This window comes from Mastacembelus armatus, chromosome 13 (genome assembly GCF_900324485.2).
Source record: "Mastacembelus armatus chromosome 13, fMasArm1.2, whole genome shotgun sequence".
In the NCBI taxonomy this organism is placed as follows: domain Eukaryota; kingdom Metazoa; phylum Chordata; class Actinopteri; order Synbranchiformes; family Mastacembelidae; genus Mastacembelus; species Mastacembelus armatus.
Window position 1 is genome coordinate 24,308,988 of NC_046645.1, and position 15,861 is coordinate 24,324,848.

A 15,861-nucleotide genomic window follows, 5' to 3' on the forward strand; every position below is an offset into this window, starting at 1 on the left:
CACACACACACACACACACACACACACACACAGCCGCTGTTATTCCTAGTCAAAGAAACTGTTGTGGGTTAATCTTTGTCAAATAATTCACTCTGAGTTAATGAAAATGAACTTCATTAAGAATTTGAAGTCCACTGTTTTCACACCAGCCTATCCTATCCCCACTCTGAGAGCTGATTAGACTGTCGTCACTCCATTCAATGGTGATTATCAGCCAGTCTCACTGACATAATGTGGTTCAGGACGTTGTTGTAATCAGTTAATGTGCAGCTGCAGCTTGTAGGTGAGTGAATGATAACAGCCCAGTAGTTTATTTATACCAGGTCAGAGCAGCTGACTGGTTGAACTGAAGGTTGAATTAACTTCAAAATAATCAGACATCAAGACAAAATGACCACGTTGAGGAAACACTGATTCCTCTTGATTCCTCATGTTTTGCCTTTAATAGTTCCTCATTATTAGACTTTCTGTTGTAGAATTCTGTATAATCCACTGTCGCCAAGTGCTTGCTCATAAGGGAATTGTTGGGTTTTTAGTTTTAGTTTTTGTAAAGTGCCTTGAGATGATTTGTATTGTGATTTGGCGCTATACAAATAAAATTGAATTGAATTGAATTGAATAATTAGAATTTGTTAAATAAGAAATAGCAGAATAGAAGAAATAGTGGTGGTATTTATAGTAAAAGCTGTAGTACTCATAGTAAAACACTGTTTTATAATGAGCCTTAATTAGCAGTTCATCAGGAACGGCTCAATAACCGTTTCATTCATTCATTTCTCACTTCTTCCTTAACTGTTTTGACCATATTGTGAAGTATTAAGTCATAGTTAGCAATCATAGACAGCAATCATAGTAAGGACTGGTGTGTTTTTATACTTGTGTATTTACCTGTACAGAAATCCAACACCGCAGACTCACCTGAGGAGGAAGTGGCACTTTGTTGCCATGGGCGACAGGGGAGGCTGTAGGTGAACACAGTATGACAGAGAGAGCGCAGGAGGATCGTCCCAAAGGGTTGGCTGCTGTCTGTTCAGGTTAAAGTGGACGAGGACTAAACAGAGAAATGTGACTTCAGCTGTGAAACCAGGATGTTTTTTAACGTGTGTCGCTGTTTAAAGGGCATTTCAGCTTTTTTAGGTGATGCCAGTGGTGACGTGACCATTGTCCATGGGCACTGAACCTGTGACCAACCGAATCTGTTGAAGATTTTAAACATTTCTCTTTTTTCTGACAGCTATGTGTTTCCCTGTGGACCAATCAGAGTCTTAGTTTGATATTTTATGCGAACTACAGGAAATGACCCACTCATGGGTGTAAAAACACATTCATTTACACACCTTGTGGGTATTTTTCCATTTTTGTGTGAAACAGAGGACTCCTGCCACTGGATGTCACTGTCAGAGTGTGTGTGAGTTTGCACTGTGCACGTGAAGATGTACAAGCGTCGGGATTATGTGGAACTTTATGAGAAGGATCAGGCCAAATGGGTGCTGATTCGCAATGTCAACACTGTGATGAAGCACAGCACGCTGCTGCCGGTCAGTGTGTGTGTGTGTGTGTGTGTGTGTGTGTGTGTGTGTGTGTGTGTGTGTGTGTGTGTGTGTGTGTGTGTGTGTGTGTGTGTGTGTGTGTGTGTGTGTGTGTGTGTGTGTGTAAGATAGAGAGAGAGATGTTCTTAGTTAATTACACATGAATCACAAGGATGTTGTTTTCTTGAATCTGCTTTGAGTCAAGAGTTATAATTGTATGTCTGAAAACAGTGTTTGTGTGAACCTGTGTGTTTGTGTGAACCTGTGTGTGTGTGTGTTTGTGTGAACCTGTGTGTGCGTGTGTGTGTTTGTGTGAACCTGTGTTTGTGTGAACCTGTGTGTGCGTGTGTGTGTGTGTGTGTGAACCTGTGTGTGTGTGTGTGTGTGAACCTGTGTGTGTGTGTGTGTGTGAACCTGTGTGTGTGTGTTTGTGTGAACCTGTGTTTGTGTGAGGGTGTGTGTGTGTGTGTGTGTGTGTGTGTGTGTGTGTGTGTGTGAACCTGTGTGTGTGTGTGTGTGTGAACCTGTGTGTGTGTGTTTGTGTGAACCTGTGTGTGTGTTTGTGTGAACCTGTGTGTGTGTGTGTGTGTGTGTGTGTGTTACTAAAAACATCTTTGTGACACCCTGAACACAGTATGTAAGGATGTACTGTAATTGCAGCCCATTCTTATTTGACTCAACTCCTTAAACTCTATCAACCAGACAGACTTCTGGGGATTTCCAATGAGCAGCTTTTAAAAGTACTTAGGACTGGATGAGATGGGGGGACTGGGATTTTGCAGTAGTGGCTCTTAGGTTATATATATTGTTTACCCCTTCAAATTCAATTACCTAAGAATCTCAATTAAAAACTCATTTTTCAGTCTGGCTCCCAGCTCTGGCACATAATTTATTTTGTTCATATTTATCTTTTACAAAGCAAAGCACTTTGGTCAACTTGTGTTGTGCTATATAAACAAAAAATCAAAAAATTTTAATTTGATTTGGTTTAATAAACCAGGATTTAGCTTGATGTTGTCCACCTTCCTGGAGGAGACCGTTGTAATGTGAGTGGTTTATTTTACGTCATGATGGTACACTGAGAGATAAAATGTTTGTCTTCATGTCCTGTGTGTTATTTAACCTGGACCTCCTCCGATCATATTTCATCTCACTGTAACTGAAGAGACCTGCTCCCATAAATGCAACATCATTATTTAACATAGTATATTGTTGTTTTGACAGACACAAAGAATGAAAGGAAAAAATGCGCCAATACATCATGTGATATAATGTCAGTGTAAAATAATAATCCAGTCAAAAGAGTCTAAAGGTGAGTCTGACTTTATATATTGTTGTCCAAGTGGTGTCCCAGAGCTTCATGTGAAAATCTGAATCAAAACATCCACAGAACTGCAGCACAACAAACGTCTGCTCTGATGATCTGTAGCTTCTAAACACACAGTTTCCAGAAATCTGCAAATCTGTGGAGAAAACTGTGTTTGTGTTTGGCTCTGATTAAACACAGGTGTAAATGTTGGTGTTAGCTGTGATCACATGGAGATGTTTTATTGTTGTTCTCACCGATGTCACTACATCCTCTGCACAATACAAAGGGTTTTAAATCTGTTCCTAAGTAGTGACTGTAACAACATATTGTTTTTGTACAACACAAGAAAAACTTCATATTTTATACAAAAATCTTACACAATATAAAATAACATCAATGGAGACGTTTCCAGATGTCACTTATTTTCTCAAGAACATACTCTTTCCTCCTGATGTTCAGATGAGTCTGAGGATTCTGGGAAAACCTTCTGAACAGCCGCACTAATGTGTGACCTGAATGTAATGGTAATACAGGAGAAAATCATACTGGGACCAGTGGTAGCTGTGCTGCTGATAGAAATATTTCTTGACATGGCTCTGATTTGTCGATACCTGCTCATGACATTCATCCACCTGTACTAACCATCCTTCCTCTCCTGCGTCTCCTACATGACGACTGCCTGTTAGACGTCCTCCCCATCCACCTCGACAGATTCCTGGTACACGTTTGTTGTTTGTTTTTCCAGTGAAGGGATCATCCAGGGTTCATCGTACCATTTTCAGACTGCACCATTTATTTATTTAAATGCTAGAATGAATTTACTGACACTGCTGAGCGTCAGTGAATGTACTGAGAGAAATCAAGTGGAGATGGGTGATATGAGGCCTAATTTAACCCCTAATCTGATCCCTCAGACTGGATTTATCCTGGTGCAGTGTGGAAATGGATTCTAATCATGGGTCTGATTGTTTTAAAAATAGAAACTCCAAATGCACATTCATGGAGACGCTGCAATCAAGGCTCCCTCTGGGTTCTGATTCAGACTCTGATTTAAAGGTTTTGTTCTGTCTCTGATGCTGATTCGGATTCTTTATGATTCTGATCCCAATCTCTGTCCGGGTTTGGGTTCTAATTCTTGCTTCCTTTACAGGGCGACTACGTGTGGTTGGACTTGAAGAGTGGTCGGGAGTTTGAGGTGCCGATCGGTGCGGTGGTCAAACTCTGTGACTCAGGACAGATCCAGGTGGTGGATGATGAGGGAAACGTAAGCACAGAGTATCTTGATGTTTTCTTCAGCTGCTGTGAATCTAACCAAGTGTCTCCACCATAGCAGTGAGCAGATGCTAATTTGATGCTGTGAGAACTAGACTCGTCTTTGGCCTGGAGTGTACCATCAGTGTAGCAGAACCGACTCGTGCTCATCTTGTAAATTTGTGTTGGAGTGAAACAATTAAAGGTTCTGACTCTGCGGCTTGAGTCTGGTCCAGACTTGTTCCCTCTGTCAAGATTATGGTCTTGAAGTCACATGTTTTAATTCAATCATGTGCCCTCACAGTGGGAGTCTAGAAATGACTTTTCCCAATGAGAGTCCAAGTTAATTTTGGAAAGATAAAACTGTTTAGTTGTGCTATTTGCCGTTTGGGATCAGGAGAGTCCTAAAGCTCCAGCAGCTGAAGTAACTTCTCCTCTCCCCCCAGGAGCACTGGATCTCCCCCCAGAACGCCACCAACATCAAGCCAATGCATCCCACCTCCATCCACGGTGTGGAGGACATGATCCGCCTGGGAGACCTCAATGAAGCTGGGATTCTCCGCAACCTGCTCATCAGATACAGAGAAAAACTCATATATGTGAGTGTTCTTGTATTAATGCATCATGATTACAGTGTGTCTGCAGTGACATGTTGTTGTACAGATGACAAGTTAACAAGGTGGAAGTCACATATATATACTACCTGAATATCCCTTCAGGTGTGTTATGACCATCACACCTACACTTCTGCATATTTTGTCCTGTGTCAGTAACAAATCCAACCTCAGGCTTCTGCTGAACTTCCTGCTTCATTCTCTCTTTTTCCACACCTTCTTCTTCTTCTGTTTCCTCTGGAGACAAACTGTGGGGGCAGGGTAAGGCAGCTCCTGCATGTCAGGCATGAGTCTGCGCACCTCATACTGTTTTTGTAATGCAAACACCTGCATGTCCTCAAAACTGCAACAAAACTAGATTTTCTGTTCAGCTGCTCATGTTAACTGCATGTATGTTAGGAAAAATGATGATGGACATGTCACTGGAATGAAACTTCTTTTATTTTATTTTGCTCTGCACAACTTTTGCGTCTCCTTTTTGTGCTAAGTGCCTGTTATCCTGAGTGTGGCGTACTCTAAGACACAGAGTAGACGTCTAAACTAAATGTTGTTCCTGGAGGGGAGAAGATGAAACATCATTTTCTGCAGGATGGGTCAGAATGTTTTATGGGACTGGTTCACTGCATCTGTTTCCAACATTGCCGCCTGTTCTCCCATGGGGACCACTGATCAGTTCTTTTTGTCGCCCCTCAACATCTGATCTCATGTCACCTCATCCCTTCTCCACCTGCCGCTCGCCCAGTCCCATCCCCAAACAGTAGTGTGGGCAACATGCATTTGATTTACAATAATTTAAATAATAAACTGCACATAACAATGTTGGCAAATCTCAGTCTGAGAATCAGGTGAAAAAACAATTTCCATTTATTATTTTTAGTTTTTTGTCACATCAACTTCCCTGCACAGTGAGTGCTGATGGAAATTATACTCAGTATCTACACTAAGTGAAGGCCATTTTAAATCCTTTTTTAGCCGTTTAAGACGTAAGAATTTTAACATTTTTACAATTTTAACACCAAACAAGCTTAGAAATCACACTGCTCTGCAAAGTACGGGTTCTAGAAGTCAGTTAACATTATATGTTTTTACAGATAAAACACTTTTTATAAAAATTAAAAAGTTTGTAGTTTTTGTTACTTTCATTTTGCTGATGTTCCTTCATTAGATTGTGAATGGATACATCATTTGTGACTACAGTATTTTTTCCTAAAGGATCTGAATGTTTCTGCTGCCCAGTAAATCTTACAGACTGTTGCCTTGAAACTGCTGAAACAGCAGCTTCAGTCTGAAAAATCAGCATCACATCAGCCTTAAAAGTCTGTAAATCCGTACGTTGTCCTGGTCTGTGTGCAGACGTACACAGGCTCCATCCTGGTGGCCGTCAACCCTTACCAGCTGCTGCCCATCTACACGGCTGACCAGATCCGCCTCTACACCAACAAGAAGATTGGGGAAATGCCGCCGCACATCTTTGCCATCGCTGACAACTGTTACTTCAACATGCAGAGGAACAACCGTGACCAGTGCTGCATCATCAGGTAGGACAGAGCTCAGGCGGCAGGTTAAAGAAATGCTGGATGTATCATGATGCAGACATTTGTGCTTTTATGAAATGGGTGAACTTTTCATCAACACCATCAGTCACACTTTAAATCTGTCAGACACTTCAGTTTATGAAAAATCATCAGTGGCTCGTGCTGAAGTTGTTTTGGGGGAGAAGCCTGAAGAAAAGCATCAACTGTAGAAGCAGATTGTGTCTTCAAACTGTACAAGGATTATGAACAGCCGCCAGATGTTGGTGATGCAGGTTGTGAATGTAGACTGGACACGTTCACAAACTGACTCTTAGCAGGTTATGACTGGCCTCTGCTGCAGCAGGTAGTCTGGCCGCTTGTCATAGACCTCTGTAAACATGTAGGTCCTGTGTGTGTGTGTGTGTGTGTGTGCGTGTGTGTGTGTGTGTGTGTGTGTGTGTGCGTGTGTCTGTGTGTGTGCGTGTATTAGTGGTGAGTCTGGAGCAGGGAAAACAGAAAGCACTAAACTGATCCTGCAGTTCCTGGCAGCCATCAGTGGTCAACACTCCTGGATAGAGCAGCAGGTTCTGGAGGCCAACCCCATACTGGAAGGTAGCATCACACACACGCACACGCACACACACGCACACGCACGCACACACACACACACACACACACACACACACACGCACGCACGCACGCACGCACGCACGCACACACGCACATACACACACAGGTGATGTACTAATGTTTACTGTGGAATTTTACTTTATCTTCTGTTATAACATTACAGTTCCAATCTTCTCAGTTAAAATACTTAATTTAACATATAATTCTTATATTTAGTTTATATATCACCCTAACTGCCATGAAAAGGCATTTTATTTTTCCTGATTAGCATCTTTATATCAGTTTTTGTGGCTCTGCTCTGTCTAATCCAATGGCCCTTTTAAAAACTCTTTACAATAACAGTACCCTACGCTAAACAGTACATTAAACTCTGGGACACGATGTTTAAATGTGCATTCAGTTTATTTTCAGGTGCACTGTGTCAGTTTCCCAATAAAGCAACACTGGGACATCACACTTCTCCACCTGGGCAGAGGTTTGAACCTCCAGTGTGTCCTGATGTCTGGTCATTGTCACCGGTTTCACTTGATTCTGTTCCAGCCTTTGGCAACGCGAAAACAATCCGCAATGACAACTCGTCTCGCTTTGGGAAATACATCGACATCCACTTCAACAAGAGAGGAGCCATAGAGGGAGCCAAGATAGAGCAATACCTGCTGGAGAAGTCCCGAGTCTGTCGACAGGTACGATGCCTGTCCACCTGCTCCAGGGCTGTGACAACCTGTTTCTGCAAACCTTTGATTTGTTTCATCGCCTCTTACATTAACCAACTTTTTCAAGCTTATTTTTCTGTTTTATGTTATAAAAGATTGTTGTTTTTCTTAGACAGCATCAGCAGATATGACTACATACAAATAAAAATGTTTCAAATATAGAATAATTAAAAGCAAATACATGGATGTAATAGTAACATAACATTAACTACTGTGTTTTACACTTTATTTTATTACTTTTATTCTTCTCATCACTGTTCTTTAATGCCTTTTTTGCAGTCTTTTTATGTTTCTTTGCCTCTCTGGATGCCTCTGTGCTGCTGTAACATGGGAATTTATCCCAGGGTTCAGTAAGTTCTTATTTTATTGTTTTCTTTGATATAATGATGTTTCTAATAATAGATTTATTTTTCTCTGTCCAGGCCCATGATGAGCGAAACTACCACGTCTTCTACTGCATGTTGAAGGGAATGAGCACAGACGAGAAGAAGAAACTGGGGCTGAGTAAAGCCACTGACTACACCTACCTGACCATAGTGAGTATCAGCCTGTCAGAATCAGCCTGACAGTATCAGCCTGTAACTGACACATAATAAGTTGTCACCAAACTGACTCCATTTCCCATCCACCCCTGTGCTCCTGTGCAGGGTAACTGTACAGTGTGTGACGGCCGTGACGACATGAAGGAGTACTCTAACATCCGCTCTGCCATGAAGGTACTGGTCTCCGGCCCTTCACTGGTTTCAGGACAGGAAGTGAACAGGACTCACAGGTTTGCTCTGCTCCCCCTGCAGGTGCTGATGTTCACGGACAGGGAGAACTGGGAGATTTCTAAACTGCTGGCTGCGATTTTACACCTGGGAAACCTGCGGTATGAAGGTAAAACACAGAGCTGGTCTGTCTGCAGCAGCTTCTCTCCAGAGCCTTTGTTCTCTCAGTTGTGACTTCCAGGCTGGTTTCAGTTCATTCTGTACCTGTTCTTTGCCCTGAGTTTGACCTCTCAGGCTTGTTGGGGCAGTAAGGAGCCTGAAATAAATTCCTGCACACACACAAACTTCATGGTTCACATTAAAAAAGCTATTGAATCTTTATTTTTACTTAAGATTATTCATATTTTGCATCTTTGCCACGTCTTCTCTGAGGATCCATGAGAAGCAACATTGTGTTGTGTTTCATTTATGTCTGTGAAAATTAAATAAATGGAACAAAAGACAAAGACAAGGTGATAAGGCTCAGCTCTGAGAACAAGTATCTGTCAGGTATCTATGAAGGGAACTAAATGTGATAGGCAGAGGGTTACAGACCTTTACAAAGCGTTTATAGTTTTATGATGTTGCCATAATTATCGGCACAACCTGAGTTTTTGTTTTCACTTGTAACGTTGTCACTCGACAATCTGTGACGTTTTTTAACCAGCTTCCAATAACAAGTTTGCATCTTTGCATTTATATGTTTAATTTACGCCATCGACCTTTGACCCTGCAGCTCGTACCTATGACAACCTGGATGCCTGCGAGGTTGTGCGCAGCCCTCACCTCAGCACTGCTGCTACGCTGCTGGAGGTGACACACACACACACACACACACACACACACACACGCACACACACACACACACACGATTCTAAATCCATAATATCATATTAAACCATAAAAAGCATGTGTTAGAGCTACTGCAGCTGGTTGTACACGAGGGGCCAAATAAACAAATATTGTGTCCAACTTAAATCAAACCAGGACTGTTCAGTTTTTCTCTCCCCACTGATTCATTTCATTTATTAAAGCGTCTCTTCAGAAGCTCTGACTCAGCAGATACACTCTGACAGTGATGTTGTTTCTCTATAAGACACTGTCTGATGCCTGTTTGACCTTTGTGTGTGAACCTTGTGTGTCCAGGTGGACGGGAAGGACCTGATGAACTGTCTGACCAGCAGGACTCTGATCACCAGAGGAGAGACCGTCTCCACCCCCCTCAGCATGGAGCAGGCCCTGGACGTACGGGACGCTTTCGTTAAGGTGCAACACTTCGTGATCCAACGTGTCCTGCAGTGATTTGTTTGTTAATGCTCTCATCAGTCTGTCGTGGCTGTAAACGTGAGAGCTGCACTGTGGATTCATCCAGTACAGGAGGCCAGTTCTGTTCACTTCCAGTCAAATGTGTCTCTGAGCTCTGACAAATGTCTTCAATGCATTTTACTCAAACAACAAGCGTTTATGTGTTTTTACTCCTGTTGTTTACATTCAACATGTTTACTGCTGTGCTGCTGCTTCTGTTGAAGGCTTGTCTCCACCTGTATTGGTGGGAATGTGGATCACATCATCGTGTGTGTGTGTGTGTGTGTGTGTGTGTGTGTGTGTGTGTGTGTGTGTGCATTCAGGGTATTTATGGCCGTTTGTTTGTGTGGATTGTGGAGAAGATCAATGCAGCCATTTACAAACCCCCGTCCTCACAGCCCAAAGCTCTGAGACGCTCCATCGGACTGTTGGACATCTTTGGCTTCGAGAATTTCACCGTCAACAGGTACAACACACACACTCACACACACCTTGCAGCTCAGCCAGTCTGTCTCATTTCCAGCTTTTTCTCTTAACTGCAGTTTTTTTTGTTTTATTTTGGTTTGTTTGTTTTCTGACCACAGTGAGTAAATAAAAAAACTACACACAGCCTATTATAAGGGAACATATTTTAGGAGGACATATGAAATGACGACATCACAGCCACAGGTGAAGAGGATCTGTGGTGCAAATTAATAAAATTAATTAATAATGAATTTGCATTGATCAGCTCAGCTAGTTTGCTGTGTGTTGCAGCAGCAGCTCATAGTTTGTATGTTGAAACGTTTAGTTTAGTAGAAATGAATAAAAAGAAATAAAATCATGGATTCTGTTGTAAACGGCTGTCATCTTTTGAGGCTCTTATTTTGGAAAGCAAACCTATTCAACAGTTTCTTCAGTTATATCACAAATTGTTGGTTCGGTGATATGTTTTTAGTCTCTTTAATACTGAACTCTTTGGGGTTCCCTGCATTGGAACCTGGTGTGTGAAACTTTGCACTGAGTTGGAAATAAACCATCTGCACTTCCTGCTGTCAGAATAAAAGGAGGTCTGAGCAGCCAGGAATCGACCTGTTCTGTTTCTCGCCTCCTTCCTGCAGCTTCGAGCAGCTGTGCATCAACTTCGCCAACGAGAACCTGCAGCAGTTCTTCGTCCGCCACGTCTTCAAGCTGGAGCAGGAGGAGTACAACCTGGAGCACATCAACTGGCAGCACATCGAGTTCACGGACAACCAGGACGCTCTGGACATGATCGCCATCAAACCCATGAACATCATCTCGCTCATCGACGAGGAGAGCAAGTTCCCCAAGGTGTGTGCGCTCGGGTGGTGGATCAGTTATTGCAGGTTTAGGGTTTGGGGCCGAGCGTTAAGTAAACAGACTGTGCTTGTGTCTCCTGCAGGGCACCGACAGCACCATGCTCAACAAGCTCAACTTCCAGCACAAACTCAACACCAACTACATCCCCCCAAAGAACAACTACGAGACGCAGTTTGGCATCCAGCACTTTGCTGGGGTGGTTTACTACGAAACCAGAGGTCAGAGCCACTTCACACACACCAGACAGAATTTACAGACGCACAGATTTCAAATTAAAATTCCCCTTTATTTCTGCACGTGCATATACAGACAGATGTTTTAACAACTAACAGGTTTCTCCTTTCTGAGATCACTTTTCATTGCTTTGACACAAAATGCAGTCAGTGACCACAACTTTCTAAATTCATCAAGGTTTCTCACTTAAATCCATACTCCACTTAGCAGATGTAAAGCCTGGTCTAAACCAAACGTCACCGTAAGCTAGACATTTATTCCATTCTGCTGAAAACAGCAGTGAAACACTGGTCCACAGCCCACCTCAGGAGGGTGTCACTGTTCCTTCCACTTTGCTACGTTCAGAGGGTGCTGCAGGAAAGACGGGCTGTGATGGGTGATGAACATGTGATGAACATGTGTGTTTAGTAAATATGTATATATGTGTATATGTAATATATTAATTACTATAATTTTAGTTTGTGCACTCTGATCAAAAGCCGCCAAAGAAAGTCTGTTAAAGAATATTTTCTCATGTCTGATGAACCTCTGTGACATATTCTGTAAGACAGCACATTCCTTCTGTTGTAATATAATCTGCTTCATGCTGTTTCACAGTAAACAATGATCTCTGTTGTGATGCCACCTCATTCGTGTTTCAAAGTTTGAAACAAAGATAGTGTTTCGGGTGTGAGATTCATTGTTGTGCTGAGCTGCATGTTGGTCACCAATTGTGTGTGTGTGTGTGTGTGTGTGTGTGTGTCCTGCAGGCTTCCTGGAGAAGAACAGAGACACTTTATATGGTGATATCATCCAGCTGGTTCACTCCTCCAAGAACAAGTTCATCAAACAGATCTTCCAGGCTGACGTTGCAATGGTAGCACACACAAACACACACACACACACACACACAAACAAACACACACGTATTCTGGTCATAATAAACAAAAAAAGTTGAACCTTGTAAAATCTGAACATCCAAGAAATGACTGATTACATAAATACAGCAGTGTTGTCATGAATCACCCAAGTAGTTCAAGTAGTAACAGTCAGTAAATCATAATAGGAAGAGGTCACAGTTTGTCTGAGGATGAACAGACAAACCACCTGTCCAATCTTTTCTTCTTCTCTTGCCTTTACTCGCATGTTCCTCAGTAATGTCCAGCTCAAAGCTAACATTACCTTCTTCTCTGTCTTCCTCCTGTTTGTGTGTGTTTACTTGCGTGTGTGTGTGTGTGTGCTGCTTCTGGGCAGTTTCTGTGTGGTAGTTCAGTAGGTCTACCTGGGAGCATTATCAAGGTAAATCTGAAAAACACATCCCAGTGACTCCGAACACCATCAGAACCAAAACCACTACACCAGCTCCACCTGTTCATTTCCTCACACCTTCATCCTCGTGTTTCTTCTTGTCAGTGCAATCAGAATACAACTCCTTGTCCTTCATCTGTAATGGTATGAGGCCAGTGGATTATTTCTGATAAAATTCATATACACACCAGATCCATCTGTTTTTCTTCCCAGCAACAAAATCACAGCCCATTACTTATATTTTCAATGATGCAAAGGTGCCTCTTTATCTACAGAAATATCTTTGACCAAGTGAAAATGCCACTTGTGTTTGTGTTGCCTGCTTAAACCGCTTTAATGAAGTTAATCACGACTCTTAAGACTACATAGTAGTCTAAGCCCTACACTCAGTTTACTTCTCTTAATTACAGATGGTGGATCACGGGTTTATTGTGAAAGCATTGACCCGAACTGTTAACGTTGTCATCATGTCTAACTTGACGTATAAGTAGCTGTAGTTCCTCATTGCGACCACTAGAGGGTAGTGAAGACTCATTATTTAATATCCACACTATTTAAAACAACTCATCGTTAATACATGTTTCACTAATACTCCTGTTACTCACTAACTCGTGTTAGTGTCTGTCACGCTGATATTAACTGGTTATATTTATTAATATTAGCGATTATTAATAGCATTGATGAATTTTCGTGTAGTTGTTATCACCGTCACCGCCAGAGGGCAGTAAACACTGGAGTCAACAGGAAGTCGGTGCAAAGCCTGAAACAATAAAATACACACGCTTCCTGTGAAATCTTCAAAATAAATGTATGGAGAAAGACAAACAGGGGAACAGTTTGAATGTATTACACGATGCAGATTGCGGTGTTGCCAGATTGGGCTTTTATCCTCTTTTTTCCCGGGGCTGTAACATTAAATTAGAATTTCTGAAGTGCAGATAATGTGTGAGTTGAAAGGTGCAAGTACACACAGGTGTCCTCAAACCAACAGGTAATTTGTTATTATAGTTTACTGAAAGTAAACTGCACAGCTCATGATGGAAGCTGCGTTATAAACTCAAAATACACATCACTAGGTCAGATCTCAACACACCGCGTTGAGTAATATTAACAACAAAAGTAATAATAGTAATCCCCATGTTTGATGGTTAGCTTAGACATCTAGCGAAAATATACATTCATAAACCACATTAGAAATTACACTGTATAAATCCACAATCCACAATTTTCCTTTTTAATTTTCCATCAGTGTCAAAATAACAAAAATCTCTATCAGCGGGTAAAATACTGTTTGATAACTAGTTAGCTTGTTGCAAAATGTGTCACCGCCGAGCTACAGTCAGGTTTAAGTAGTCCTTGATAATAAAATCCAGTTTTGACAAAAAGGGATTATGTTGATGATCACAGAGTTGATGGTTTGTGGTCATGCTGAGCAAAACGCTGACCTGGTCACAAAATTTAACAGGTAACACAACACGCCGTAACACCTTAGACAGGATTAGCGTTAGCAAACGTTAGCGGCCTGAAGTTAACTGGGCCTCAGACAAAATGTCTCGTTTTCTGTTTCTGAGCATTTTAAACACGAACATACATGATGTTACCACTTTAGCTTTGATAGAACTAACGTTAGGCTAGCTGTTTTTACCATTTCTACTGTTTGTGCTGGCTAGGCTAACAGCACGAAGCTAGGCTAGGCTAACAGCTTGGCTAGCACTACCGTGATGGTTTTTGGACTCACGTGCTGAACATAAACACAATTGTGAGGTTTGAATTAGCCTGATTAAACAAAATTATTTAGTGCTTTTCAGTGGAAAAATTGTAGATTTTACTGAATTAGATTTGACAGGTCCAGTTTCCAGAATAGCTTAAAGAGGCCTTGCATTAAAAAGTGTTAAGTATAAAGTTTTGCTTCTCTCTAGTGCTGGTTTTGGATCTCCTCATGTTTCAGATGTACACACCCTGACAAAAGTCTTGTCGCCTATCCAAGTTGTAGTAACAACAAATAATAACTTGACTTCTAGTTGATCATTTGGAATCAGAAGTGGCTTATATGGAAGGCAAAGGCCTCTATATTACGCTTATTTTACCAAAATAAAATCTTATCATGCCGTGATTTTTAATTATTTAATTAAGACAGAAAGGTCACACTTTGCTTAGACAAAAGTCTTGTCACATCTTTAAAGGATTCAACCAGTCACAGATTTGAATGTCACCTGTGACAAACACTGAAAGTCTTGACAAAAGACAAAAGTCTTGTCACTTAACAGAAATAATGTACAGTACAGAACATAAAGTCATGGTGCAGTGGAAAAAGAATATTGTGTATGACTCCCATGAGCTTGGAGGACTGCATCCATACGTCTCGGCAATGACTCAAATATTGTATCTGTCTGACCGAATTAGTTCCTACAACTTGGATAGGCGACAAGACTTTGGTCAGGATGTGTATATCTAGTGGTAGACTTCGCAAAAAGGATGGAAATGGCTGTAGTGAACACGTTTTTCCAGAAAAGGGAGGAGCATAGGGCGACATATAAGAGTGGAGGCAGGAGTACACAAGTTGATTACATCTTGTGCAGACATTTCAACCTGAAAGAGACCAGTGACTTCAAAGTAGTGGCTGGGGAGAGTGTAGCCAGACAGCATAGGATGGTGGTGTGTAGGATGACTCTGGTGGTGAGGAAGATGAAGAGGACAAGGGCAGAGCAGAGGACCAAGTGGTGGAAGTTGAAAAAGGAAGAGTGTTGTGTGGCTTTCAGAGAGGAGCAGAATCAGGCTCTGGGAGGTCAGGAGGTTCTTCCAGATGACTGGACAGCTACAGCTAAAGTGATCAGGGAGACAGGTAGGAGGGTACTTGGTGTGTTATCTGGAAAGAGGAAAGCAGATAAGGAGACTTGGTGGTGGTGGAATGAGGAAGGCCAGGAGTGTGTTAAGAGGAAAAGGTTAGTTAAGAAGAAGTGGGACACAGAGGGTGGAAGAGAACAGACAGGAGTACAGGGAGATGCAGCGTAAAGTGAAGGTAGAGGTGGCAAAGGCCAAACAAAGGGCATATGAGGATTTGTATGATAGGTTGGACTCTACGGAGGGAGAGGTGGATTTGTACAGGTTGGCGAGGCAGAGAGGCAGAGATGGGAAGGATGTGCAGCAGGTTAGGGTGATCAAGGACAGGGATGGAAATGTGTTGACAGGTGCCAAGTGTGATGGAAAGATGGAAGGAATACTTTGAAGAGTTGATGAATGAGGAAAATGTTAGAGAGCACAGAGTAGAAGAGGTGACTGTTGTGGAGCAGGAAGTAGCAAAGACCAGTAAGGATGAAGTGAGGAAGGCGTTGAAGAGGATGAAGAGTGGAAAGGCAGTTGGTCCTGATGACATACCTGTGGAGGTATGGAAGTGTTTAGGAGAGGT

At 42.0% G+C, this 15,861-nt stretch overlaps 1 protein-coding gene across 1 annotated transcript in view; it reads left to right on the forward strand.

Moving 5' to 3' along the window:
• myo7aa (myosin VIIAa) overlaps window positions 1-15,861 on the forward strand; it is a 41,218-nt gene that overhangs the window by 5,282 nt on the left and 20,075 nt on the right. The window contains 14 exon segments of the mRNA XM_026298487.1: window positions 3,989-4,102; window positions 4,536-4,688; window positions 6,057-6,241; window positions 6,708-6,829; window positions 7,388-7,530; window positions 7,983-8,096; window positions 8,208-8,276; window positions 8,355-8,439; window positions 9,046-9,122; window positions 9,456-9,575; window positions 9,938-10,080; window positions 10,715-10,925; window positions 11,017-11,152; window positions 11,918-12,024. Of these exon segments, the coding sequence (XP_026154272.1) occupies window positions 3,989-4,102; window positions 4,536-4,688; window positions 6,057-6,241; window positions 6,708-6,829; window positions 7,388-7,530; window positions 7,983-8,096; window positions 8,208-8,276; window positions 8,355-8,439; window positions 9,046-9,122; window positions 9,456-9,575; window positions 9,938-10,080; window positions 10,715-10,925; window positions 11,017-11,152; window positions 11,918-12,024 (1,779 nt within the window).